Genomic DNA, 21,665 nt, shown 5'->3' with positions numbered 1-21,665 from the left:
CCCGGACGCGGAAAGATTCAATTTCGATACAAATTTTATTCTCGCGTGGTCGTCGGATCAAATGCTGCGACATCCAAGTATTGTTGTATATTACACAGGCCTGTCCGTTTATTATTGTATCTACATCCCGTTGAATTTTTTCGTCTCATATTTTCTTTTCTCACATCTCAGGTAAAAGAAGCTCTCGTGTTTTCGTATTCACACGAGTTTGCTTGCAACACGCGGCTCGTCGTCGTAATCTTTTTTTTTTCTCTTCGTTTCTTTTTCTTTTTCTTTTTCTCTTGTAGCTACCCAGTCCTCGAGTCAAGCAGAATGTAGCTAACAAACTCACTAATTAAAAGCAACAGCAGCCCGCGGCGGAAGCCGGAAACATCAGATACTGCTCGAGCGCAAAAATTAGCCGAGGACAAGGTTGTGGCTTCTATAACCGAATAACGTAATCCCGTATCTTTCTTCAACTACTTTTCGTCGTATTATCATGTATACCATAATTCTTTTTCGCTCTTCTCATCGTCTGAATAAAACATACAAGCACGAGTGCGTGCAAACGGTTCGGAGATCGTTGAATATTAAACATTCGGGTCGCTTTTTTACTCGATATATTTAAAAAGCAACGGAGCTTATGCATTGTTGCAGTCGTATCTGCTTCATCGTACCTCGAAATTAAATGGTCCGATATTGAATAATCTACGTCAATTTAGTTTTATTGCCGGATAAGCACCCTGCACGGACCTGAAACGAGAGTCCATCCAAAGTCCAACCTGTGACTCGTCAAGATTAGACAATTGAACTGATCGCCGTTGCGTTTCCCGCTATTATCGCGTTCCTCAAACGCCTATGCAGTTGTTATCGCGCCCGCTATTTTTTTCTACGCCAGTGACGACACACATGTACATAATACATGTCTTTCCACGAAGAGCTCTGAAATAATATTTAATGCACTTCCCAAGTACAACATCCAGGCGTAAGCCAAGTATTTGTTTTTCTTCGACACGTATTTTTGTAAGCCCTATTTTTGTGCTCACAATATCGCAAACTCCGTAACATCGTATAACAGATAAATAATGTATACCAAAGTGAGTCACTGAAGAATGAATGACGATGTTACACGTGGAGGAGATGAAAAGTTTTTATTAAAAAGAAAATACCGGATCCGTAATGCCGGGCGGAACAAAAATACGAAATCGAAACGGTAAAACCGAAAAACGAGAGAAGGCGACAAAGGTTTGACGACGTGACGTGGGTGCAAACAATGCCGGTCTTATAACACGTATGTACTATTTATGTCGCGTATGCAACGCTGGACGTGCACGTATGGGTATGACATAGACATAATACGGCAGCACAGAGATGATACTTTTGATTTCCGAGACTGATTGAACGACGACCGAGTCTCGTCTGTGTTTACGCACGCCTCCGGGAGCCAGCGATTCTAATTCTAATCCCACGTAGTCGAAATCGGTATGTGTGACGCTTTGTTTTTTAATGTGTTTTTTTTTTTTTGTTTTCGTTCTTTCTTATTTACAACCTTCGCATAGCCCGACCGGTTGTGCTTGAAAAAGGAATGTAAGAAAAAAACACAAAAAAGATGAAAATTCCCGCGGAAATGTGTAAGAATATAAATAATGAATTCTCGCAAATAATGCGCGATAAAGTATGATAATAATTATTGGCTGGTCAGTGCGGATGAAGAAACTACACGCGTGGTAAATATATTTTGCAATAAATTCTCGACGATGATTGCGAAGTAATTTTGTCGCGTTATAAGCTGTACGTGCGGATATAAAGTTGGTGTTTCAATCATCGACGGACATTATAAACGTATTACATTAAATGTATGTACATATGGGTTCCTGGTACGTAAGCTGTACGAACTATAGAAACATTTGACATCATCCTTCACCGCTTGCGTGATTGATGGATAAACGTAAAGGAACGAACGAACGGAGAATGGAAAGAAATATGGAAGGAAGGAAGGAGGAACCTTAGGCTATACATGTACGCGTATCTCCGTATCTCCGTATCTCTCTATCTCTCCACTCTCTTCGAGCGTGTCTATTTTCTAAGAACCCGTCTCTCCGTGGATTATGTATCTTCATTTGGCAACATCGCTATGGTAAAATAAATTCATCTATCCATCCATCCATCTCTATGTACGGATAATACACAGATAAAGATACGTGTACAACGTATGCGCGAGTAGGGCGAGCACCTCCGCATCGTGCGTTGTAGCGAATAGTTTCGCTGGATGTTACGTCGAACTTGAAAAGCTTGACGTCATCGCGGGTTAATGACGGAGAACCGACATACGTGCAAAAACATGTATGCGTATAACAATATACTGTCGTTATACGTACACACGGTGTGAAGAAGACCTACTAGCGACGTTATTTATATATACATATATATATATAATGTAGCTGCGGCACGTTTACACGATCTTGAGAATATACACGTGTGGATACAGCGTACATGTACGGTAACACACGATTACACGTGTATAATAATATACCATACACCTTGAAATTTGGCGTACGAGGAATTAAGAGACGGGATGCTAACAATAAGAGTACGTACTTCGAGTGACGGAGAATGAAGGAAAGATCAGATAAGTGGCGCCGTGAATGAACGCGGTGCATCGGGATTTTCGAGAGACTGTAACTTTTTTTCCGCTCGCTGTTGGGTATACGTGATATACCTACGTTTAACATATGTAACGATAAACCACCGACCGACCGCCGTACGTGAACCACACCGTAAAAAATTACCCAGTTTGTATATCAGATGTGTGAAAATATACGATTACCCATGTATATAACGTTTTTATTTATAACACATTATACGTACACACGTTGCATGCACATGTATTTACACACGCGTGTACGTGCAGCCTTGTTAAATTATATCTATGACGTCACAGACACGCACACACACACACACACACACACGCACACGACGATTATTAACGCGTTGAAATGAATTTGCTAACTTAGTATAATTGTACGCCGTGATATATTTTTAATATGGATTCACATGTAATGTGATTCACTTGTGACGTAAAAATATTGTGGACGGGCAGTTGCACGTAATAATATATTCCTTCTCAAAGAAACGTACTATGTGATTTAGATACAAATGCCTTTCGTCGAAAGAGTAGTGAAAAGCGAATTTCGAGGGAGTCGCACGATTTAATTGATACTTCATCGTTATAAGTCTGCTGCTGCAGTCTTGGATACGGAGATATACTTACTCAACTTTTTTGCATTGATTTTTATTTGATATTTAGGTTCGGCTACCCTTGAAAACTTTCCCTAATTCGATACATGTATCCGAATTAACCGGCATTTGGATACGATTGTTCGTCATACGATACCCTGTGATGTAATTATTGCTATGACGAATCGATACCCCTCTGTGGATATAGAAACACACTGAATTTACTCGATATTGATATCGAATGCCCAATCCGCGTAATTTGGTGGATTAAAATTGGGAGACGTTGGCTAACCAACCCAATCGCCTTTGCGAGAGGTTGTTTCATTCGTGACGTACAGCATGCGTTACTTCGACAAGTCGACGAAAGGCGGAAAATGATACGACAGCAATTTAGAAGCTGCGAACAATTCACAGTATAATTATAATAAATTTCGTCAGCTCAAAGGGGAAAAGTAGGTATATTCGAGAAGAAGATAGAAGAAACAGCGTAGGAAAGAGAGGTAAGAGGAACAACGAGGAAGGACTTGAAAATGCAGGACTGCTTGTTGAGACGGTTAGCAGCTACGTCGTTACCTACGCTTGATTGGGAGATGGAAAATGTGCAAAAGGCGAGCCATGTGATTCTCTTGGGGTAGCCGTTGGATTTTCAATGAATCTTCGATCAATGAGTCTTCGTTCGTTCCGCGTACTGTAATACGTATAACTGTAATGCGAATTGCTGCATGACCCCAATTGAATTTAGGTACGAGAGAATTTATTTTCCTTTGTTAAAAAGTGAATCGCTTTATTAATTTTCATCTAGGTATATCCGATACATAATGTTACGTGGTACGGTGCGTGTTACTTTCCGCGAAGCGCTTTCCAGACTTACGGAATGAATAATTTACATGTTTAATGACTGCATCACGTATAATATGATGTATTCAATAGCGTGGGATTCGATGTCTGCGAGACTGAAGTTAGCAACGTTAACGCAGCAACGAAATATTAAGGAACAAAATTTAAAATTAAGACCGGCAAAGCGCAATCATTCCGTTTTATCCCCCTGGCAACCTCAATAGTGGTTTTTAAGCAGACCAAAGATCCGCCTTTCGTGTAAAAAATTTAACACGCATCATCTCAAAGTGTCGAGGGAACCTTCGCTGCGGATACTTCAGATAGTTGTACGGGATACGGGGCAATGTTTTTCTAGTCTGACGCGACGACGAGAAAATAATGCGGCGTGGTTGAAATCCTCAAGTAAGTTCTTCGCTCCGAGGAATTATATTCGTAGACGTACGTCATGCGAATCTCCCTCGAAGACGTGCCAACCTTATCTTTACACACCTCACACCGATATCAACGGGTTAGAAAGTTTATTTGCCGTTTTAACGACAGTCGAAACTAAACGAAACTCGAGATACACCAAATAAACACGTACTCTCGATAGTCGCAGGTAAGTTTACCGAATCGCGGCCCCGTAACAAAATATACAAAACCCACCACCTCTTCCTCCCACGCTCTCAGGATTACCGCGCAAAGAGAGGAGGTGGAGAAAAGAGAGAGAGAAACGTGAGAAAGTCGGTAATTAACAAGGAATGAGAAGAAACGATCGCGATTCTGGAAAATCGGTCTCACGCCTGTAAGTGCAAGAGTGTGCTGCGGATAAGAAGGCTAAGAAGAAAACGAAAAATAGAAGCATAGGTAAACTGTAATGGATAAGACCGAAAGAAAAATTAGTTCTCTTATCGTCGAGCACCTGGAGGAATGATGCGTCATCGCGCGATTGTCGAGGTCGACGTAAATTCGATAAACATGTAGCGATTAGCAGGTAAAAATAACATATTTAATAAATAGGTAGGTGTGGAACTCACCATCATCGGCACCGATGAATTACAGATGAAACAACAAACAGCGCAGGTAGATCGTGAAGGCGGAAGCCGGCGACGACGCGCACGCACCTTTCGAACTCGTCGCATGAATATCAATGATTTGACAGTTAGAAATCACACTTTTTCACTGGTTTTTCCTTCCGTTTGTTTTACCTCGTTCTCCGCTTTCCGCGACGTGGCGTCGATGCAGGGTGCAGCGAAGAATTCTTTTTTATTTCTCCTCGCGTACTTTCAGAAACACGCAACTTCCTCCGTAAAACATGCACAAGCTAACGGAGGCTCATTCAGACTTGGAAGATATTCGCAGGGATGTCCACTCGATATTTCTACGGGAATACTCACTCATTCATACCTCGATCATCCGGCCGATGGACCTCGCCGAGTAATAACAAACAACAACAACAACAACAACAACAACAACAACAACAACACACACGCACACAGACACGCGCGCATACACACGTCCTGATAAATCCGGGTGTGAAAAATTTTACCGAAGGGATGACGAGAGTTTGAAATGACGGAGGGGCGGCAGGGGGAGGAGGAAAGGGGTGACGATAGAATAGACGTGCAATTAATCCAGGAGTCGGAGGGACGAGGAGGAGGAGGAGGAGTTACACGATACTCGGAACGCAGTTGTCTAGGCAAGTTAAAACGTTTCTGTGATGTTCGAGAGATACGGAAAATTTGTCGTGTGTACACGGCGTGTACGCATTTTTGGTGAGGTGATTTATTTGTATACGTTGGCGGAGGATCGGGGCAAGTCGTCGACTGGATATTAAGTTTGGCCCCCCTCCCGTCCGTCGAACGAAAGAAGAAGGGTCGCCGATTTTGAAGAGAGGATGAAAATAGGGAGAAAGATTAGGAAAATGCGAAGAAAGAAACGAAGGGAGGAAATCGGGCGAACGGTGATAAAATAAGGAATCGTCACGTTTTCTCGATATTATTCTATCGCCCGAGGGACACACTCTGGTCGTACCGTAGGTAATATGCGGGACTTGAGTTAGGCGGTGCGATGCAATGCATAACCCTACTAACCTATGCACGATACGTCGACCGGTTGTCCGCGATTACGTAAAGGAAATTTCAAAACATTTTGCGACACACAAACTCATCCAGACATTACGACAGTTGCCATATTGAAATTTTCAGCCAGCCGAGACCCGAGACCGTGCTGCCGAGTGACTCCGAGATCCGACGTTGACTCGGTGGGCGGCGCCTCGATCGCCTCCCCTCCCTTCGCCACAGCGGCGACGAACGACGCGCGGCGATCGTTGGCTGGGATGACGCCGCGTCGCCGCAGCCGCGGGAACAACGTCGCGCGTCCAATCAATTTCAACTTTACACCGACGCGCGCAGCCGCGCTCGAAGTTTAAACTCGATTTACGCCGAGGCCGGGATTTGCCGATGGTAATTGCACGAAATTACGAGCGGAATTGGTAGCTCGGAGAGCTCGGAATCGAATGATCGTCGTCCGATGTCGCGTATGTTACGGGTATGCTTTCAGCGCCCTGTGCGACGATGACGAGAAATTTAAAGGCCTGGAACGGGAAAGCAGGTTTGGAGAATGGAATGAAATAACGAAAGAAGAAAGCACGAGTGAGTTGGAAAAAGATCCAATCCACTTTAACTGGACTTCTGCTTCCTGTAACGAGTTTAATTTTTGAATTATCTTTCAAAGTTCAAGTGTCCACAGGTCTCTGGATCAGCGCAAATGTGTGATTTGTGTCCCTGCGACTCTGGGTACCCACGTAAGTCGCGTCCGCTACGGCTACGTGGACCTGTCGCCGTATATGTAATTTGCAACTTACTCGCGGGAACGTGTATGTACCACATGGCTACGTCTATGTAAACATAAACCAACTTCCCTAGGTATAGGTATAATGACATTATTCTTAATGGTGTAACTTTGCGATGTCCCTTGGTAGCCCGCGGATAATTACAGCTAATTGTATAACGTACGCAGAAGGTCAACCCGGAGGGAAGCTATTTACAGAGGCAAACCACGCTGCGAACTCTGCGCTGATAAAGTTTACTTTTCCAAATTAGAAATTGTATTTTTACACAAGGGACGTGCTCGCCATCGTGTGAAAATATTTGAAATTCAACAACATCGTATTGTAGATAATACGCTGCAGTATTTATATTGTGGTATAACCTGTACGAGAAAAGAAAACAAAACGTCCGATCCTGGATACAAAATTCCTTTTTTTCGCTTAACTTGTAATAAATGTTTAAAATTTCCAATTTGTGTAAAATTATAATGCTTTGCCGAGATAAAGCGTGTGATCTATTGCAGTGAGTTTTCGCACGACTGTACAATATGCAAAAATCGGTGTAGCCATTTATCGTTTTATCCGAGCCCCCCACCTATCCTGCGCTAGAATTCTTTTCACGCGCTGTATCGTTTGACGTGGGTGCGTGCCTCCGGATGCGGCAGCGACTCCGATCGGGCCTCAAGGCCCCCTCGAGGATTTTGCTGACGTAGACGATGACGTCACACCAGCGTGAGACCGTCGGGACATCATTGTCACAGCCGTACGCCTCGGCAATTCTGGGTAGACGTGATTAGAGAACCTCAAGTAAGAAAGGTTAAAAAAAAAAAAAAAAAAAATTAACGTATCGAGATCACTGCGCCGGACTCTCCAATGACTTGCGGCTCTCCGTATACATGTATAAACGTATACGCAGTTATACCGAGGTAATAAAAATACAGAAATTTCGACCGTCAATGTAGGTACTCGTAAACAAGTTTTTGGAATAATTCTAACCAGCTAACGGACGTCGAGGAACCATGGGTAAACGAAGCCGACGGTTTTTGTGGTAAAGGTGAAGGACCAGAATGAAGGAGAGTCCACGTTTATGGTATACGTAAAGCGGGAGGCCTTTAAGGAGGCCTGTAATAAAGCTGGATAAACATCGAGAACAGTAATGGTTGGAAATACGTTGTATTATTGTGCCTATGCATATAAGGTGCAAGTTAGTTTGTCGGGATACACCGCGTCATTCTTCGCCTCCCCACCTCTCGCTTTCATACATGATTCATCGACGATGTACGCGACCACTTACGCGCAAGTTTTGTTATTCCAATACGATGTTTAAAATCCAGACGCGTTTTGCATACGCGATCACCTCTGTAATAGACTGCAAATGCAATAATGTATTAAGTGCCGCGATTCGCGAATCTGGGTTCACAATATTTTACACCAATTTTACACTTTCAATTTCACGGATTTATAATAGCGTATGACGTATGTTAATTAACATGACCTGTATAGATATATGGTTATACTCATTGATTAATTTTCGTTGAAATCAGAATGTGGGAAACAGTTGGCGGTTAACATTATGTACGTAAGCTCGTAATATTTGTAAAAGCTTATCAGATATATATTAAACAGCATTGAACGAAGAGCTCTACGACCTACCTAATAGTAGGTATTGTGATCGATCTCCGTACGATGAAATTATGCAGGACTAACGCTTGCCTAATATAAATATTATGGATAATATGTCTGATGTGTACGTCTTATACAGCAGCGTAAAGCACACAAGCTGCGTAGCCACTTACACGGACGATAATCATCTGTCGATCGACAACTTGCAATAAACTTATCTAATTTCTCCCCTTGGATGGATACGTATAACGCATGATGTGCAATGCATACGTATGTTGTACGTTGGTATAATACCTGCGTTTTATCGTGATTAGTAAGTGCAGGGTGAGTGCAGATGGAATACGCCGTGGCCGTTTGTGGCAAAACATCGCGTGCACCGAACTCAACCGGGCTTATGACAATATGTGTAACCTTCCGTAGGTAGTTCTTCGTCGAGCGTGCAGATGAGTTCGTCTAGAGGAAAAACAAGCACATCAATTAGTAGTGAGTAGCGACGTGAGTGACTTGAGTTAAATACTCCTCGGCGATTAATTATATCCACGATGTTTACAACAACTCGTATATACATAATACATACAGGCATATGAAGAGTTATGCGTCGATGACCCTTGTACAACTTCACGCATCAAGGGAAATCGAAATAAAGTTGAAAAAACACTTGTGTGGGCGTATCATGGATATCGTCAAATAACAAAATTGATTTTCCAACGTTCTGCGAGATACCTCATCAACTTTTGGAAACTGGATACGTAAGGTAAACGTTTGAGAAAATTAAGTTGTATCAATTGGTATCTCACGAAAATTGTACAATCGACAATTCTGTGTAGACAATATTCAGAACTGTGTACATATAATTCGATACAAAATTCGATTTTCAAGCCAGATTTGGCGTGACTTAATTGTCGAATCGAACTTGTTACTCCGTGAATATAGACACAAAGTACAGTTTGTCGGAAAATCCGTGTTCATCGAGTGGCGCTGCTTTCGACGCGTCCAGCCCGCCGAACTTCGGCCGTTGAAACGATGTTTATGGTTTGCCGGTGCTTGTGAATTTTTATACGTAAAATCCATCGGCATCATGAAATTAGTGAGGTAAAAATTTGCCGATAATTAATCATTCCGTCGATCGAAGTTTTAGATTGCTATAAATTCGGATAGTTTTTTTTCTTAACTACCGTGTGATTGTAGATACTGATTTAAATCCCGTACCTAACCTGCCTCTATGAGTGATGTTGCAATTACGTTACGAACACCGTTAATGCAATGAGTGAAAAGACACTGGATTAATTGGGATATTTCGTGTTTCAGATTTTTGATGAAACTCAGCCATGAGACGGTTACGATAGAACTGAAAAATGGCACCCAAGTTCACGGAACTATCACAGGTTTGTAAACATAACCTATGCCATTTGACTTGACACAATCAAATCACAGTTGGAATAGCGTATAGAGCAGGCCGCTTCTCTTTTGTCTCCAAGTGAAATAGTTTTTGCAGATGCATGACAAAAATGTTTATTTTTAAGGTGTGGATGTGGCCATGAACACCCACTTGAAAACTGTGAAGATGACGATAAAGAACAGAGACCCTGTACAACTCGATACGTTGAGTTTGAGGGGAAACAACATTCGATACTACATTCTGCCTGATTCCCTTCCCTTGGAAACTCTGCTTATCGATGACACGCCCAAGGCTAAAGCAAAGAAGAAAGAAGCCGCACGAGGTCCTTATAGTCATTCAAGTTTTGTGGCCTTTATGATCAATTTTATTTATGTTTTAGTATTTTCTGTGACTAATCTTCCTTGATTCAATTTTCGACACATTCAATCCAGACTTTGCAATAGTATTCTAATACATATCGATGATTTCTAATCCTTGTTTTTCTGTACTAGGTGCGGCTCGTGGAAGAGGCCGTGGTGGACGTGGCGCTAGAGGTGGACGTGGAGGTCGTGGCAGAGGAAGAGGCAGGCGATAGTGTTTGAAATAGTTGATCCATTGATGATTTTTGAGAAACGTAACGAGGTGTTGTATTCTGCGATTTCTCTTCCCACGCACCTCGGTGAATTACACCACTGACCAACGTTTTATATTCTTAAACAAGTCTAATACCAATGCATTCTAGTTTAAGTTCGATAAAAACGTTGATATCTCACAGACATGAAGTTAGCCTGTAAGCCTTATCTGACGTAATAATAAAATGAAATTCTTTTTTTTTTTTTGTCAGGAACAATCATCAAATCTTTTTTATACACAAAAGCATTTTCGTATTTTTAATTTAACGATATTCATTCATCTTTTGGCGTGTGTTGCAGACTAGGTAATTTAATGCTTAGCCAAGTTGTATGGAAATAGTGAATTTTATTTCATGATTACGTGATTATCGTATTACGCGATAGTATTGCAAATTTTCCATTACTATTCAAATAAAGAAACTAGCCGAATTTGACGTTACCGCGTCGTATATAAAAGTGTTGTGGATCGGCTTGCATTGATTAGTTATGAATTTTATAGTCTCCTGCGCAGCTAGCCCTCCTAAGAACGCCGACACCGAATGTAGTTCAGATCCGCCGTAACGGCAAAATTCATGGACGTAGTCATCCTTTGCCAATGGCCCACAACCCCACTCCATCAGCAATTTTGAAATACAGGCCTGAGTACACATACAAACGTAGAAATATGTTAGATATTATGAAAGCTTTGTTTCTATTGGTATGGTGGCCCTAAAAACAGATTTGAAAATTCCTGTGTTGTCGAGAATCAGAATTAAACGATTATAAAGAATATACTTGGATCTAATCCCAATTCTGTTCGCACACATCCCAAATGTGATAAGTACAGTTATCGCTAGTTGAAACATACTCTACTATTTACAAATTTTAACTTTGCTCTACGCTAGGCTTTGAAATAGTACCTTAAGTTTCACAATATCTGGTTCAACGTGATCGTCGAATTCGCCTGGATACGAATTGTATTCCACCTGGAATTTTTCGATCCCTCTGAGTACCACGTAGTACACCATCATACTTTCAGGATTTTCTAGACTTTGAGCTAAAAGAGTCAACATTATTTACATGAGCTATATACAGCTGAAAGTAAAATATGAATGAAATGAAAGTAAGGCGTACTCATTTCGCTGGCATCCACAGTTTTTGGATCATACTCATCCGCTATACAGGATCCCCTTTGAATGTAAATGTTAGAAGCATGTCTACAAAATAACTTGACATCTTTTTCTGTTATTGCATCCGAGGGGCGACCAATCTGTCTGAGCAAATGGACTGTTCTTCGCCAAACTGCTTCCGCATCTGCTGCGGCTTGTTTGTGATACCTGAAATTTATTATACATTGAGATGTCCGTTCGGCACTTACATTAAATTCACGTACACTCACACTTGTTGCAGGGATATATATTTTTCTGTATCTGCCGTCATGTCTGGTACAGCACCTTTGAGTGGCAATGAATTTGAACCATCATTCTCCATGAAGTCTTTTACAGCCTTGGCGATAATCCAAAAAGGTTTACTCTAAAATTTTCATCATTATGTTTTGTCCGAAATGTGTCGAAGTGCTCAAACAAAAAAGAAACGATACTACCTTGGCGGTAAGGTTTATACAGCAATCGTCATTCAGGACCTCCATGACGCTGGGAGGTACCTCGTAACGACCAACGCTGGTATTAACAGCTTTGATTGCTTCCTCAAAGTTTTCCTCATCAATAGGATTATTGTGCTCATCTTTTCTAATACCACTCCTGATCATATCTCTTAGCTGCTGTTTCTCCTTATAATTTTTTGGTACATCCCCATTCTCAGATATCCACTTTTCAAGGTATTTGTACAGAATCACAACATATGGAATGTGAGTGTGATCCTTCAGGTCCAGTTCGTCCAAATTTATTGAATCAAAATGATTTTTCAATGTTTCAAACGGATTGTCCAATCGCAAATCAGGTGTCTCGTTGTCCGGGTGAGTTTCTATGACAGTATGTTCTCTGGTCTGAACTCGCATGTACGCGATAAAGCCCAGGCTTCGGCAGACTATCAACGGGATGTCCAGGTCCCACAATATTTTTGACAAGCGAATTAGACTCCTGAAGGCAACAAGATATAGTAAAAATATGGATGATGATCATCACTTCAAAAAAAAAGGTAGCAAAATATTGATGCATACTTCTCTGGGAGTGCAGTAGTGATAACGACGGTGAAATTATTGAAAAAGTCTGGGCTATTTGATAAGATTTGCTCAGGGCCCTCGTCGACGTAATCGCCACGTACATCGGAGTTTAGTTCAAGAAGAACTTGAGTAGCTATTTCTGCCCTTGATTTTCCAACACTCTCTGAATCTAGAAAAAAACTGATGAAATTATATTAATTACAATGCGATGTTCACTGTATCACGCATTCCCTGGACTGACCAAACTTTAATCTTAGCATCGAAAATACAAACAAATAATTGAATGAGGGACTGACTTCGCTCCAATATCATCGTCGCTGATCTTCTTGCTGTCGATTATTGTGAATGCCCCAATACCAGGCAAGACGAGGGATTTCAAGATCTCGGTACCCAGCCCGGTTGCATTTATCAAACAGACGTGGGCTCCTTCGAGGGCAGCTTGTCCGTGGTCCCCCCATAACCTGTTATTTGAAGCGATGACTTATTTAAAGGATCATCCGAGAGATGCTGCTTCTCAATTCAGTAAAATGTGCACATTTACCGAGCAATTCGTACATATGAATCAGAGGCGAGTTTGCATTTTACCAAATTGAGCCACAGGATAGAAGTCATAATTCATTTTAGGCATAACCTGAAATATCGTGCGATAAACATAACCTCACCTTAGTTGACGGTCGTATTTTCTCGTTCTCTCGGATTGTTCAGGCGATTTCGGGCTTGGCGATGCCATTTCGCGTACATCTAATTAATCCGCTGCTGACTTTGGTTCAATTTCACTTTGTAAAATCATTTGGTTATAAACGAAACGTCGAAGTGGCAGATCACTTACTTTTTCGCCACTGCGACAACCCGGTCAGATGGACGGCGAACGTTACGTTCGAATTTCAAAATTTGAATTTGACGCGCGGCAATGCCGCTGCGAATTGTTGAAGGCAACAACGGAGTTGTCTAACAGTAAATCATTTGTCGAAAGAAAAATGGTTAGATAAATGTATACTGTCCGATCGGATGATTATTTTTGCTGTTTATTTTCCGAAAACTGGTGGATGATGAAAATAGATGTTATAATATATGAAGAAATAAAGGAAATAAAGAAAATAATAAACGAACTTAACTTACATGAAGTTGGTTGCAAGTCGAACTGACAGTATTTATTGGAAAGCACACAACACATATTTCGTAAACTTTGCATATTATGTAGAGTAAACTGATTTCATTCTTAATTCTTACACACAAAGTGACTATCGGTGCCTATAATTCTTAACTCACTCGTTGCTAGATGAATATCCATTTTCAATGATTCAAAAATACCGTCTCATCGTCGCACGAGTTGCACTACGTAATATTCGATTGGAGGAAGAAAAATTGACACATTAATAACTCTTCATTCTTGTAATGGTCTAAAAGATCTAATTTTGTTTTTAATCGATGACCCCTTGATGCTCGGTACGAAAATAACAGAATATACATTTTTCCGACATTTTTGAGCGTACAACGAATAGAAATAACGAAATGAAAATTATTTCCACACTGAAACCCATTGTATTTATTACTAAATAGTTTACTACATCGCGACTCTATTAACGCCTGATTCATGGATACAACGATATTGTTCGATATACATGTAATAACACACGTCTGATTTATTTATCATCAGACATAGAGATTCGTTTGTATGCAGTGGTGCCATTTTTTTCTACGCTGTTATAACATATGGAATTTTTCATCAATGATCGGACATCGATTCGATCTTGAGGAACGTACGATTCTTGCACTCTAACTTTGACAATCTGCCCGGTCGTGTTTCGAAAATCGACGAAAAACTCCAGATACTATCATAACTTACAATTATACGCAATATATTTATGCATTATAGAATTAGCTCAAAGCGCTGACATGCGAAATAAATAATACATCAATCAGACACGAATAAAATTGTCAACGGGCTGCAGTGAGTATGGAAAGGTCGCTTAGCGCTGCCGCGAAGCAAGGTTCAGATGCGGATGAAACTCGGCGTCGGTTTCATTCTGATCATCCCGGCCTCCTCGAGGCTCGTCGACGTTGGGGCTCCTGTCGTCCTCATCGCTATCGGATGATTCTTGGGGAACGTCGATCCCCTGGGTGAGAAGACTGGTGATCCTCTCGACGTCGACCGTCTCGTCTTGTTCGTGAATCTTGCGCAAAGCATTCGAGACTATGCAGAGGTCGCCGCGCAGTTCGCTGACGAGAGCCGTGATCTTCTGCGCATCCGTCAAAACCTCGACGGACTGAGTGTAGGGGTTGTAACGTAGGCCGAACGGGCGTTGGATCTGATTAGCGAAGGCTCTGAAAAACGGGAATAAAACTTGTCTTTCTCACAGCTAGGTTCCTCGCTCGGGTTACCCGCGGCGTCATACCTCATCTTTTCCTTCGCTTCCTCGATGCTCTCCGTGTAGTAATAGGCGTTCTGAAAGGCCGTTATGATGCATTCCTGCTTGCAGGTAACGTCCGGCTCGAATCTGAAGGTTTTTTCGGGGGTGCTAACGGCGTGCCTCAGCTCCGCTACGGAGGACAGAAGCCCCGCACCGTAAACCCGGAGAGTGCCGTCCTGTTTACACAAGCCGAACTCGACCGTGAAGAAGTAGAGCTGCGAATCAAAACGTGACACTTTCTATTCGTTTTCGGCACGTACTGTATTGTGCACACCGCCGCCGCAACTTGACGGATACAAGAGAAAAAAAAAAAAACACTATACAAAGATGAACTGACTTAATGGAACAGAGCATCGATCAACGATGCCGCATATTGCAAAGTCGGTGCGCCATTTATCTTGGTGAATCGATTGCTCTCCGTGTTGACAGTTACGCGAGTCGTAATTAATTCTACAACGAAGAATCCGATCTATTGTTTTACGGACACAAGACCCACGCCTCAAGTTTTGCAGGCATCAAACGAGCGGTTCAAGGCTATCATAGACTTCTACTATGTGCTACTGTGCATAGTGTTATTATCGTTATCCTGTGGTTCACTGAAAATTGAATCAAACTGCTCACGGTTGCTAGCTTGTCGATGTCCTCGTCGGCAGCTCCAAGTGACGCCAGGCCGAGTTCCTGGGAAAATTGGGCGAAGCTTGGATTAGCGAGGAGTGGCATGTGTCCTAAAAGTTCGTGGCAGCAATCCCTACGATACAAAAATGAGAGGAAAAAGAAGTCGGATTAATTGGTAAGGTTCGTAACCAGGACATTTTCTTGATTGGAACAGAGACGAAAAACGGAGAGTTCTTACGGTTCTGGGGTGTAAAAAGGGTCCGAAGAGTGCCTGATGTACTGAGTGCAATGAAAGACTCGGAATGCTAAACCAGCCAAAAAATCTCTCGGCGAAAGATATCCCGCAACTGGGCGTAGTTGAAACCCAGTCATTCCTGAAAATAACGTAAAATAGCCACGTAGTATAAATAGTAGATTGTATCGAAAAAATCGACAATTTTTGTTTTTTAAATACACGTCGAAAATATATTCGAAATTCTTTTTTATTAAACTTTTGAATTTTATAACTCGACAACGCATTAGTATACTGCTAAGACCGGAACGTATTTATCTAGGGTATCGAACGCTCTACGAAAAAGCTCTGTTATCATTTTATGACAAATCTCTTTCAAAACTTATTCAAGATCCTTTGTTGACCTTTGACCCAATGACCGATAGGTAATCGCTATAATAAATCGGGTTCCTAGGCGAACACAACTCACGTTTCAGGAAGACGTTGATATCCTGGAGCTGCGGTATGTTGTCCTCTCTGAGAGATGGTAAAGAAATCATTCAAAATACATCACTCACAGGGGTTTGATCGTGAAGCTACTTAATTAAATATGAAAAGCAGTGACTAATTTGTTTCAGAATATAGCGTAAGGTGAATTTCCCAGCCAATTTGAAAAAAACGAAATTTTCAGCTGTCAAGGATTGAACATGAAACGAGCGTCTCAAGGTGGTCACAGGCTTCAACTATGTGCTACTGTGTATTTCCTCCTTGAACAACCTTTCCGTACAATCAATTCGAAGTATGTGCAGGAAAGAAAAGAATAAAAATGTTTGATCTTACCTGTAACCACAATACTTGACGAGCTTCGGCCAGTTTTCTAGATACTCCTTGCAGGCATGTTTCAAGTAAAGTTGGTGCAGCTCGCAAAATACCGTGCCCCTGAAAATTCACAGTTTACGAATTATCAAATAAACATGTATCATAAAGACAATATTGTGATCCAATAGCCACGGAGCGGTCCAGGCGAGAAGATATCTGCCAAAAGCTACAATGATAGAAAGTCGGAATATAACCGAATAACGAAATACGAGTCGTCGGCTGATTTAATCAAGACGAGAATCAAGTGTGAACGTCCTTACAAGAAAAACGCTTTTACGGATCTGCAACCCTTCGAGCAAACTCCCGTATTTTCCCTCGCGTTTCTTGATTGAACGCGCGGATGAAATCAGGGCAATTAAGGAAGCATTCAGTGAGAACTTGAATCTCCCATCCGTAGTGTTATACCTACCTCGATATACCCTTCGGCCTCTGTGCTCGTCGAACAAACGGCTTGTGCAGTTACCATAGATACAATGAAACTAGTCGTGAATTGAAGAGATGTAATTTCCGCGGTGCCCGGACAAAGTCGAAGAACGTAGAAAAAGATTTGATTGGTCTCGTCGCGGAAGAAGCACGTAAACGGGTGAAAACTCGGCGAGTTTTACGATACTGCCAAGTTTGCGAACTTTTTACGGTTCGGCTTCCTCGCAAAGATCACGTTCTTTCACAATCCCTTTTTAGCCCAATTTCTTCACCCACATGCAAACCAAGAATTTCACACTCACCAAGTCTTGATTTCTTCTGCAGTGTATTGCACCTTCGGGATCGGCTGTCCACTTGGAGAACAGACAAAGCGGTTAAGAGAGGAAATTTGGAATGCAGATTATAAAAAAGTTTCAACTCCGTCACCACTTACTGTTTGTAACTATTGGCGATTTCAGCGAATGTTTCCCGGCGCCTTCGGTATACTGGATCTTTGAATCCCTAGGACGGGGGACCGTGATTATATTAATTGAGTGCATGAAGCGATTTAGAGTCACAAATATTTCTTGTTACGCAGGCTCTTTCTTTTTGTCAAATTTACAAAAAGCACTTGCAGTTACGGAAGAGAATCTCCTAAATGGTTCAGGAACGGAGAAATATTTCTGTTGCGTAATTTGAGACCGAGTGGGTACTGTAACTCATTCGATCTAACCCCATTCCGCAAATGGGCGAACTCAACGTTGTACAAATAGCATGGATAGACGAAAATAGTTTCTGTATGTAAGCAGATGAACTCACTGGGTGATCAGCATCCAAATCGGAGCCGTACATCAGCACCTTTTGAGCTTGATCAAGGTCAGCGATCTTGCGCGGAAACCACGGCATGTCGACCTCACTGAAATCTGAAAGGACCTCAAATTCGCATGAAAAATTAATTATCGAAGCGGGGAAAAACCGATTCCGATCCGCGCATTACCGGAACCGCAGTTAATTTCATGCCTTGAATATTGATCATTTTTAATATCTTGAGAAACCGTTGTTTCACTATACAGAAATAAAATTGGTGCAACTGTTACGCGTCTCGTGACGAAGTTTATTTTTCAAGGGAACTTCTGTTATGTATATATGGTGAATATATATAATAGGTTATATATATATATATATATAACTCCCGAAAAGACGTATGGACGCAACTCCCGAAGGGAAAATGAAAGTAGTAATCAGAGTCGTGAATCAATGCCAAATATGGGGATCAATACGCGATCAATTATCAAATTCTAACACGAAAAGTGAGACAGGGAAGGTTACATCGACGCCATGAGAATCGACTGACCGAAGCTCGGGGCAGCCGACAAGGTTGGCGGCTGAGGAATATTTCCTGTTTGTTCGTATTGGGCCAGATTTATCGCGGCCACCTCCCGACTCAACATCCTCATGAGCTGCTCCATCCTTTTTCCGTCGCACTCGACGTCGACCAGAATTTCGTACTCGGGACCGCGTTGCGCCGATCGACGGGACTCAATGTGGACAACGTTGACGCCTAGGTCCTGAACAGAAGTGAATGTGAATTTCAAACGGAATCCAATCTACGATCTAACGGCCCGGCCGGTCTGTTTTAATTGGAGCCTTGCGCAAAACGGTACCATTTCGTAATACCCGGTTTGGCGGTTCTTTCTGACAAACGAACAACCTCAGTCCGCGATCGCGCGATACAGATATTTCACGCATGCCGCACGTTAACCTAGGAATAAAATGCGCTGTGCGTTGAGCATCGAGTGTAGAAACCATTTGCTGTCTTGTTCTACTCGGGTTTTCAAGGAGAACGGCTCGAAACCTCCGGACTGACGGACACGTTATTTCTAGGCGGTCAAGGGCGGCATGCGTTCATTTTATTCACCGAACATCAACATAGGGATAGATGTTCTTTTTTCCTTCTTTTTTTTTTTTGGCTAAGGTCTTTCGTTACTCGTTTAATGAAAGTAGTCAATGGAATTTGCGGAGTCACGAGTTCTTGTCCCAATACCGAAGCAGCGACAAATATGCAATAGTTATATCAAAGGCTGCACTTATAAGTACAAGCATCAAGACTAATTTGGATATAAAAAAAAAAAAAAAATGGCTCGTACCTAATGTTATAAAAGTCCGTTAACACTTCATTTCTTAATATTGACGTACTCTCAAGGATTTTCATTGAAATTATTATTACTTTTAGCCCGAGTCGGATTAGCGCAAGAACGAATTCATGAAAAAAAAGCTTTTGGTTCGTAATCTCGAAATTGTGCATCCGGCTCGCATGTTTTATCTGAATTTCACCTCAGTTTAAAAGATGTTGTTCCGAGATATCATGCTCGCAGCGTGTATCTTAATTTCTGCAATGCCGAACGGAGTTGAACGCGTATATTCACTAGAATGTACACGCGTATGTTGAATTACGAGATTTCCGATGTAAAAATAGAATTTTTATCACAACTCGTTACGGCCCCGCTGTTAACGGTGTTCCAAACGTAGGGTAATGTTAAATGTGCCAAATCGAATAGAGAAATAATACTCGACTGATAGAAATCTATGACAGAAACCAGTTAACCACGTCCCACTATGACATTTGCGCAAGTAATATCTCTCGACTCTGCACTCAGACTTTTGGTTAATTAATGGGGTGAAAAGTGAAACACCGGTGAATTTGGTTTTCGTCGACTTTACACGCGATACTTGATAGCATTCCATTTTCACTTCCCATGCTACAAAGCGTCGGAAATTAGCCTAATACCGTGAGTAGAATAAAGAAACTAGTGTATGTTACCGTCTCCGATGCACAAGGACGCCTTTATTGCACATGATCTTGTTGTTATTTCCGTGCAGCAAGACACGTGTCGTCGAGTGAGTAACTTGAAATGTTGCTCAAGACTGGACCGTTATGTCACGAGCAGTGAGCGTGAGTGTCGTTTCACGCAATCCGAAGAACTGTTCCGACGCAACGATTTTCCCGCGCTCCTACCGGTCACCTATCGTTTCTTTAAAAGGTGGGACTGGTTCCCAGAGGGGGAAATTATCATATGGAATCACTCTACTCCTGCTTCTCCTCCGTCTCCACTTGCCTATCCTCCAATCGAATAAAGTTGGTTTCGCTGCCGAGATTCGACGTGTTCAAGAAGAAAGAATCTAGGATCCTTAATTGTTCGGCTGCGGTATACGTACTTGATTCGATCAGCGGGCAAGCAGCTTACCTGGAAAACTTGCAACGCTCGAGCTAAGCCTCCAACTTGATTCTTCAGTGAGAAGATTACCGAATTTTTATTCTCCTCACTTGCGTCCCGCTCAGTCATCGGGACCTGGACACGTATAATCGGATCAGAAGATCGTTCATTTCTGAGGATCAACGGTCGCCTTCGTCACCGATTTCATGTACTCACGTCTGGAACCTTGTGCATCGGGCTTCCCTCTTTGATGGCCCACTCTTGGCCTCTTCTGTAGAGCCACATGCCCAGAAGACCTTTTCCAGAACCGCTCATAACTGTTGCGTATTTACGTAGGGATTTTATTTGAAATCCGCAGCCGCCGCAAGGCTCAGGAAAGAAAAATTTCACGTGTTCTTAATCGGAGATCTTCGATTTTATTTGGATAAACACGTCTCGGTAAAGAACGCAACGCAGGTTCAACCTCACTCTTGGATGATGCTTCTATCTCTCTTGCGGAAGGACCGACAGTGTTCACCCTGCAGCCGATTCCGGTCTTCTTAAGCTTTTCACCCCTCCGCCGTGGCGTCCTCGCTCCCTGTCTTCGTCCAACATCGGCTCCCGATTGGTCCCTGAGCAAGGGGATGACGGGCACCTATTGGCAGAGACGGTTTTCTATAGGAGTACGGGGATTATGGGGGTGGTTTGTTCTTGCTCCTGAGGACGCTATCCTCCCTCTTTCTCGGTCCTTCCGGCAAACTTGCGGCGAGACCCTGTATAATCTCTGACGTCCTTGAATTCTGACCTCTATCCTTACCTCTTGAGAATATTTACGACGAATTACGGAAACAGTTGAAACAATGAGAAGTGTAACTTTGATTGTTGGAGAAATAATCGATTGTTAAAAATTAGCAGTATGTCGAGTTTGTATTATCGAGCAGCTTTAATTAATGTCGAACACAGGTACTAGAAAATCTGTTAAATTTAACCGAGTTCAGACAGATTATCTGTTCGTTTGCTGCAGAAGACGTCTTCATAAAATGCACGACCAAGTTACGTCAATTGGTTTACAAATGAGTTACTAATTGGATTCGTCGTGTACGGGACCATTGTTGATGCACATCTGGCATCGCTTATAAACCGAGCAGTATCATAACGCTGCAAGATAGTATTTAATTTCGCAGACACGGACCGTTACACACTCACTCTTTTGTCCGTGAAAACGTGAACTTTCGTAACTCCAGAGCAGCAGTCCGGATCGAACCAGACGAACAATTAATCATTGCACATAATATGT

At 42.1% G+C, this 21,665-nt stretch overlaps 5 protein-coding genes and 1 long non-coding RNA gene across 12 annotated transcripts in view; 1 reads left to right on the top strand and 5 right to left on the bottom strand.

Moving 5' to 3' along the window:
• LOC124210960 (neuronal calcium sensor 2) overlaps positions 1-6,042 on the bottom strand; it is a 98,619-nt gene extending 92,577 nt beyond the window's left edge. For both annotated transcript variants that reach the window (XM_046609459.2, XM_046609460.2), the window contains exon 1: positions 5,070-6,042. The gene's annotated coding sequence lies outside the window, so the exon portion shown is untranslated. The remainder of the gene's footprint in view (positions 1-5,069) is intronic.
• Positions 1-6,299, bottom strand: part of Nca (neurocalcin homolog) — a 113,285-nt gene extending 106,986 nt beyond the window's left edge. Inside the window, exon 1 of one of the 2 annotated variants that reach the window (XM_046609455.2) lies at positions 6,067-6,299. The gene's annotated coding sequence lies outside the window, so the exon portion shown is untranslated. The remainder of the gene's footprint in view (positions 1-6,066) is intronic. The other variant, XM_046609454.2, reaches the window with a different exon arrangement.
• A 1,217-nt stretch (positions 6,300-7,516) lies between these two features.
• Positions 7,517-11,264, top strand: SmD1 (small ribonucleoprotein particle protein SmD1). Of its 3 annotated transcripts, none has more exons than XM_046609467.2 (4): positions 7,517-7,678; positions 9,794-9,870; positions 10,009-10,206; positions 10,376-11,264. In XM_046609467.2, the coding sequence occupies exons 2-4, from the start codon at positions 9,801-9,803 to the stop codon at positions 10,456-10,458; spliced, it is 351 nt and encodes a 116-aa protein (XP_046465423.1). In that variant the 5' UTR covers positions 7,517-7,678; positions 9,794-9,800; the 3' UTR covers positions 10,459-11,264. The 3 variants fall into 3 exon arrangements, with proteins under 3 accessions (XP_046465423.1, XP_046465422.1, XP_046465421.1); XM_046609466.2 differs by lacking the exon at positions 7,517-7,678 and adding an exon at positions 9,083-9,239; XM_046609465.1 differs by lacking the exon at positions 7,517-7,678 and adding an exon at positions 9,419-9,577.
• On the bottom strand, positions 8,017-9,196 carry LOC138190492 (uncharacterized). The gene is made up of 2 exons (XR_011176485.1): positions 9,063-9,196; positions 8,017-8,938 (listed from the first exon to the last, which is right to left on the bottom strand). It is a non-coding gene; the product is annotated as an uncharacterized lncRNA (long non-coding RNA).
• On the bottom strand, positions 10,501-13,520 carry APP-BP1 (Nedd8-activating enzyme E1 regulatory subunit APP-BP1). Of its 2 annotated transcripts, XM_046609447.2 has the most exons (8): positions 13,319-13,520; positions 12,953-13,117; positions 12,654-12,836; positions 12,078-12,573; positions 11,874-12,007; positions 11,609-11,811; positions 11,395-11,531; positions 10,501-11,133 (listed from the first exon to the last, which is right to left on the bottom strand). In XM_046609447.2, exons 1-8 carry the CDS (start codon positions 13,384-13,386, stop codon positions 10,903-10,905), a joined length of 1,617 nt encoding a protein of 538 aa, XP_046465403.1. In that variant the 5' UTR covers positions 13,387-13,520; the 3' UTR covers positions 10,501-10,902. The 2 variants fall into 2 exon arrangements, with proteins under 2 accessions (XP_046465403.1, XP_046465404.1); XM_046609448.2 differs by lacking the exon at positions 13,319-13,520 and having other exon boundaries at positions 12,654-12,825; positions 12,953-13,110.
• A 261-nt stretch (positions 13,521-13,781) lies between these two features.
• On the bottom strand, positions 13,782-21,329 carry Trhn (tryptophan hydroxylase). 2 transcript variants are annotated; one of them, XM_046609445.2, is made up of 12 exons: positions 20,606-21,329; positions 20,420-20,524; positions 18,529-18,742; positions 17,994-18,097; positions 17,629-17,696; positions 17,498-17,548; positions 16,734-16,832; positions 16,384-16,430; positions 15,921-16,056; positions 15,689-15,815; positions 15,053-15,282; positions 13,782-14,981 (listed from the first exon to the last, which is right to left on the bottom strand). In XM_046609445.2, the coding sequence occupies exons 1-12, from the start codon at positions 20,702-20,704 to the stop codon at positions 14,627-14,629; spliced, it is 1,635 nt and encodes a 544-aa protein (XP_046465401.1). In that variant the 5' UTR covers positions 20,705-21,329; the 3' UTR covers positions 13,782-14,626. The 2 variants fall into 2 exon arrangements, with proteins under 2 accessions (XP_046465401.1, XP_046465402.1); XM_046609446.1 differs by lacking the exons at positions 20,420-20,524; positions 20,606-21,329 and adding an exon at positions 19,996-20,175.
• Positions 21,330-21,665: the final 336 nt, after the last annotated feature.

The sequence above is a fragment of the Neodiprion pinetum genome, chromosome 2 (assembly GCF_021155775.2).
Source record: "Neodiprion pinetum isolate iyNeoPine1 chromosome 2, iyNeoPine1.2, whole genome shotgun sequence".
Classification (NCBI taxonomy): Eukaryota; Metazoa; Arthropoda; class Insecta; order Hymenoptera; family Diprionidae; genus Neodiprion; species Neodiprion pinetum.
The sequence above is the reverse complement of the archived record's forward strand: the minus strand, read 5'-3'. Positions and strand labels throughout refer to the sequence as shown.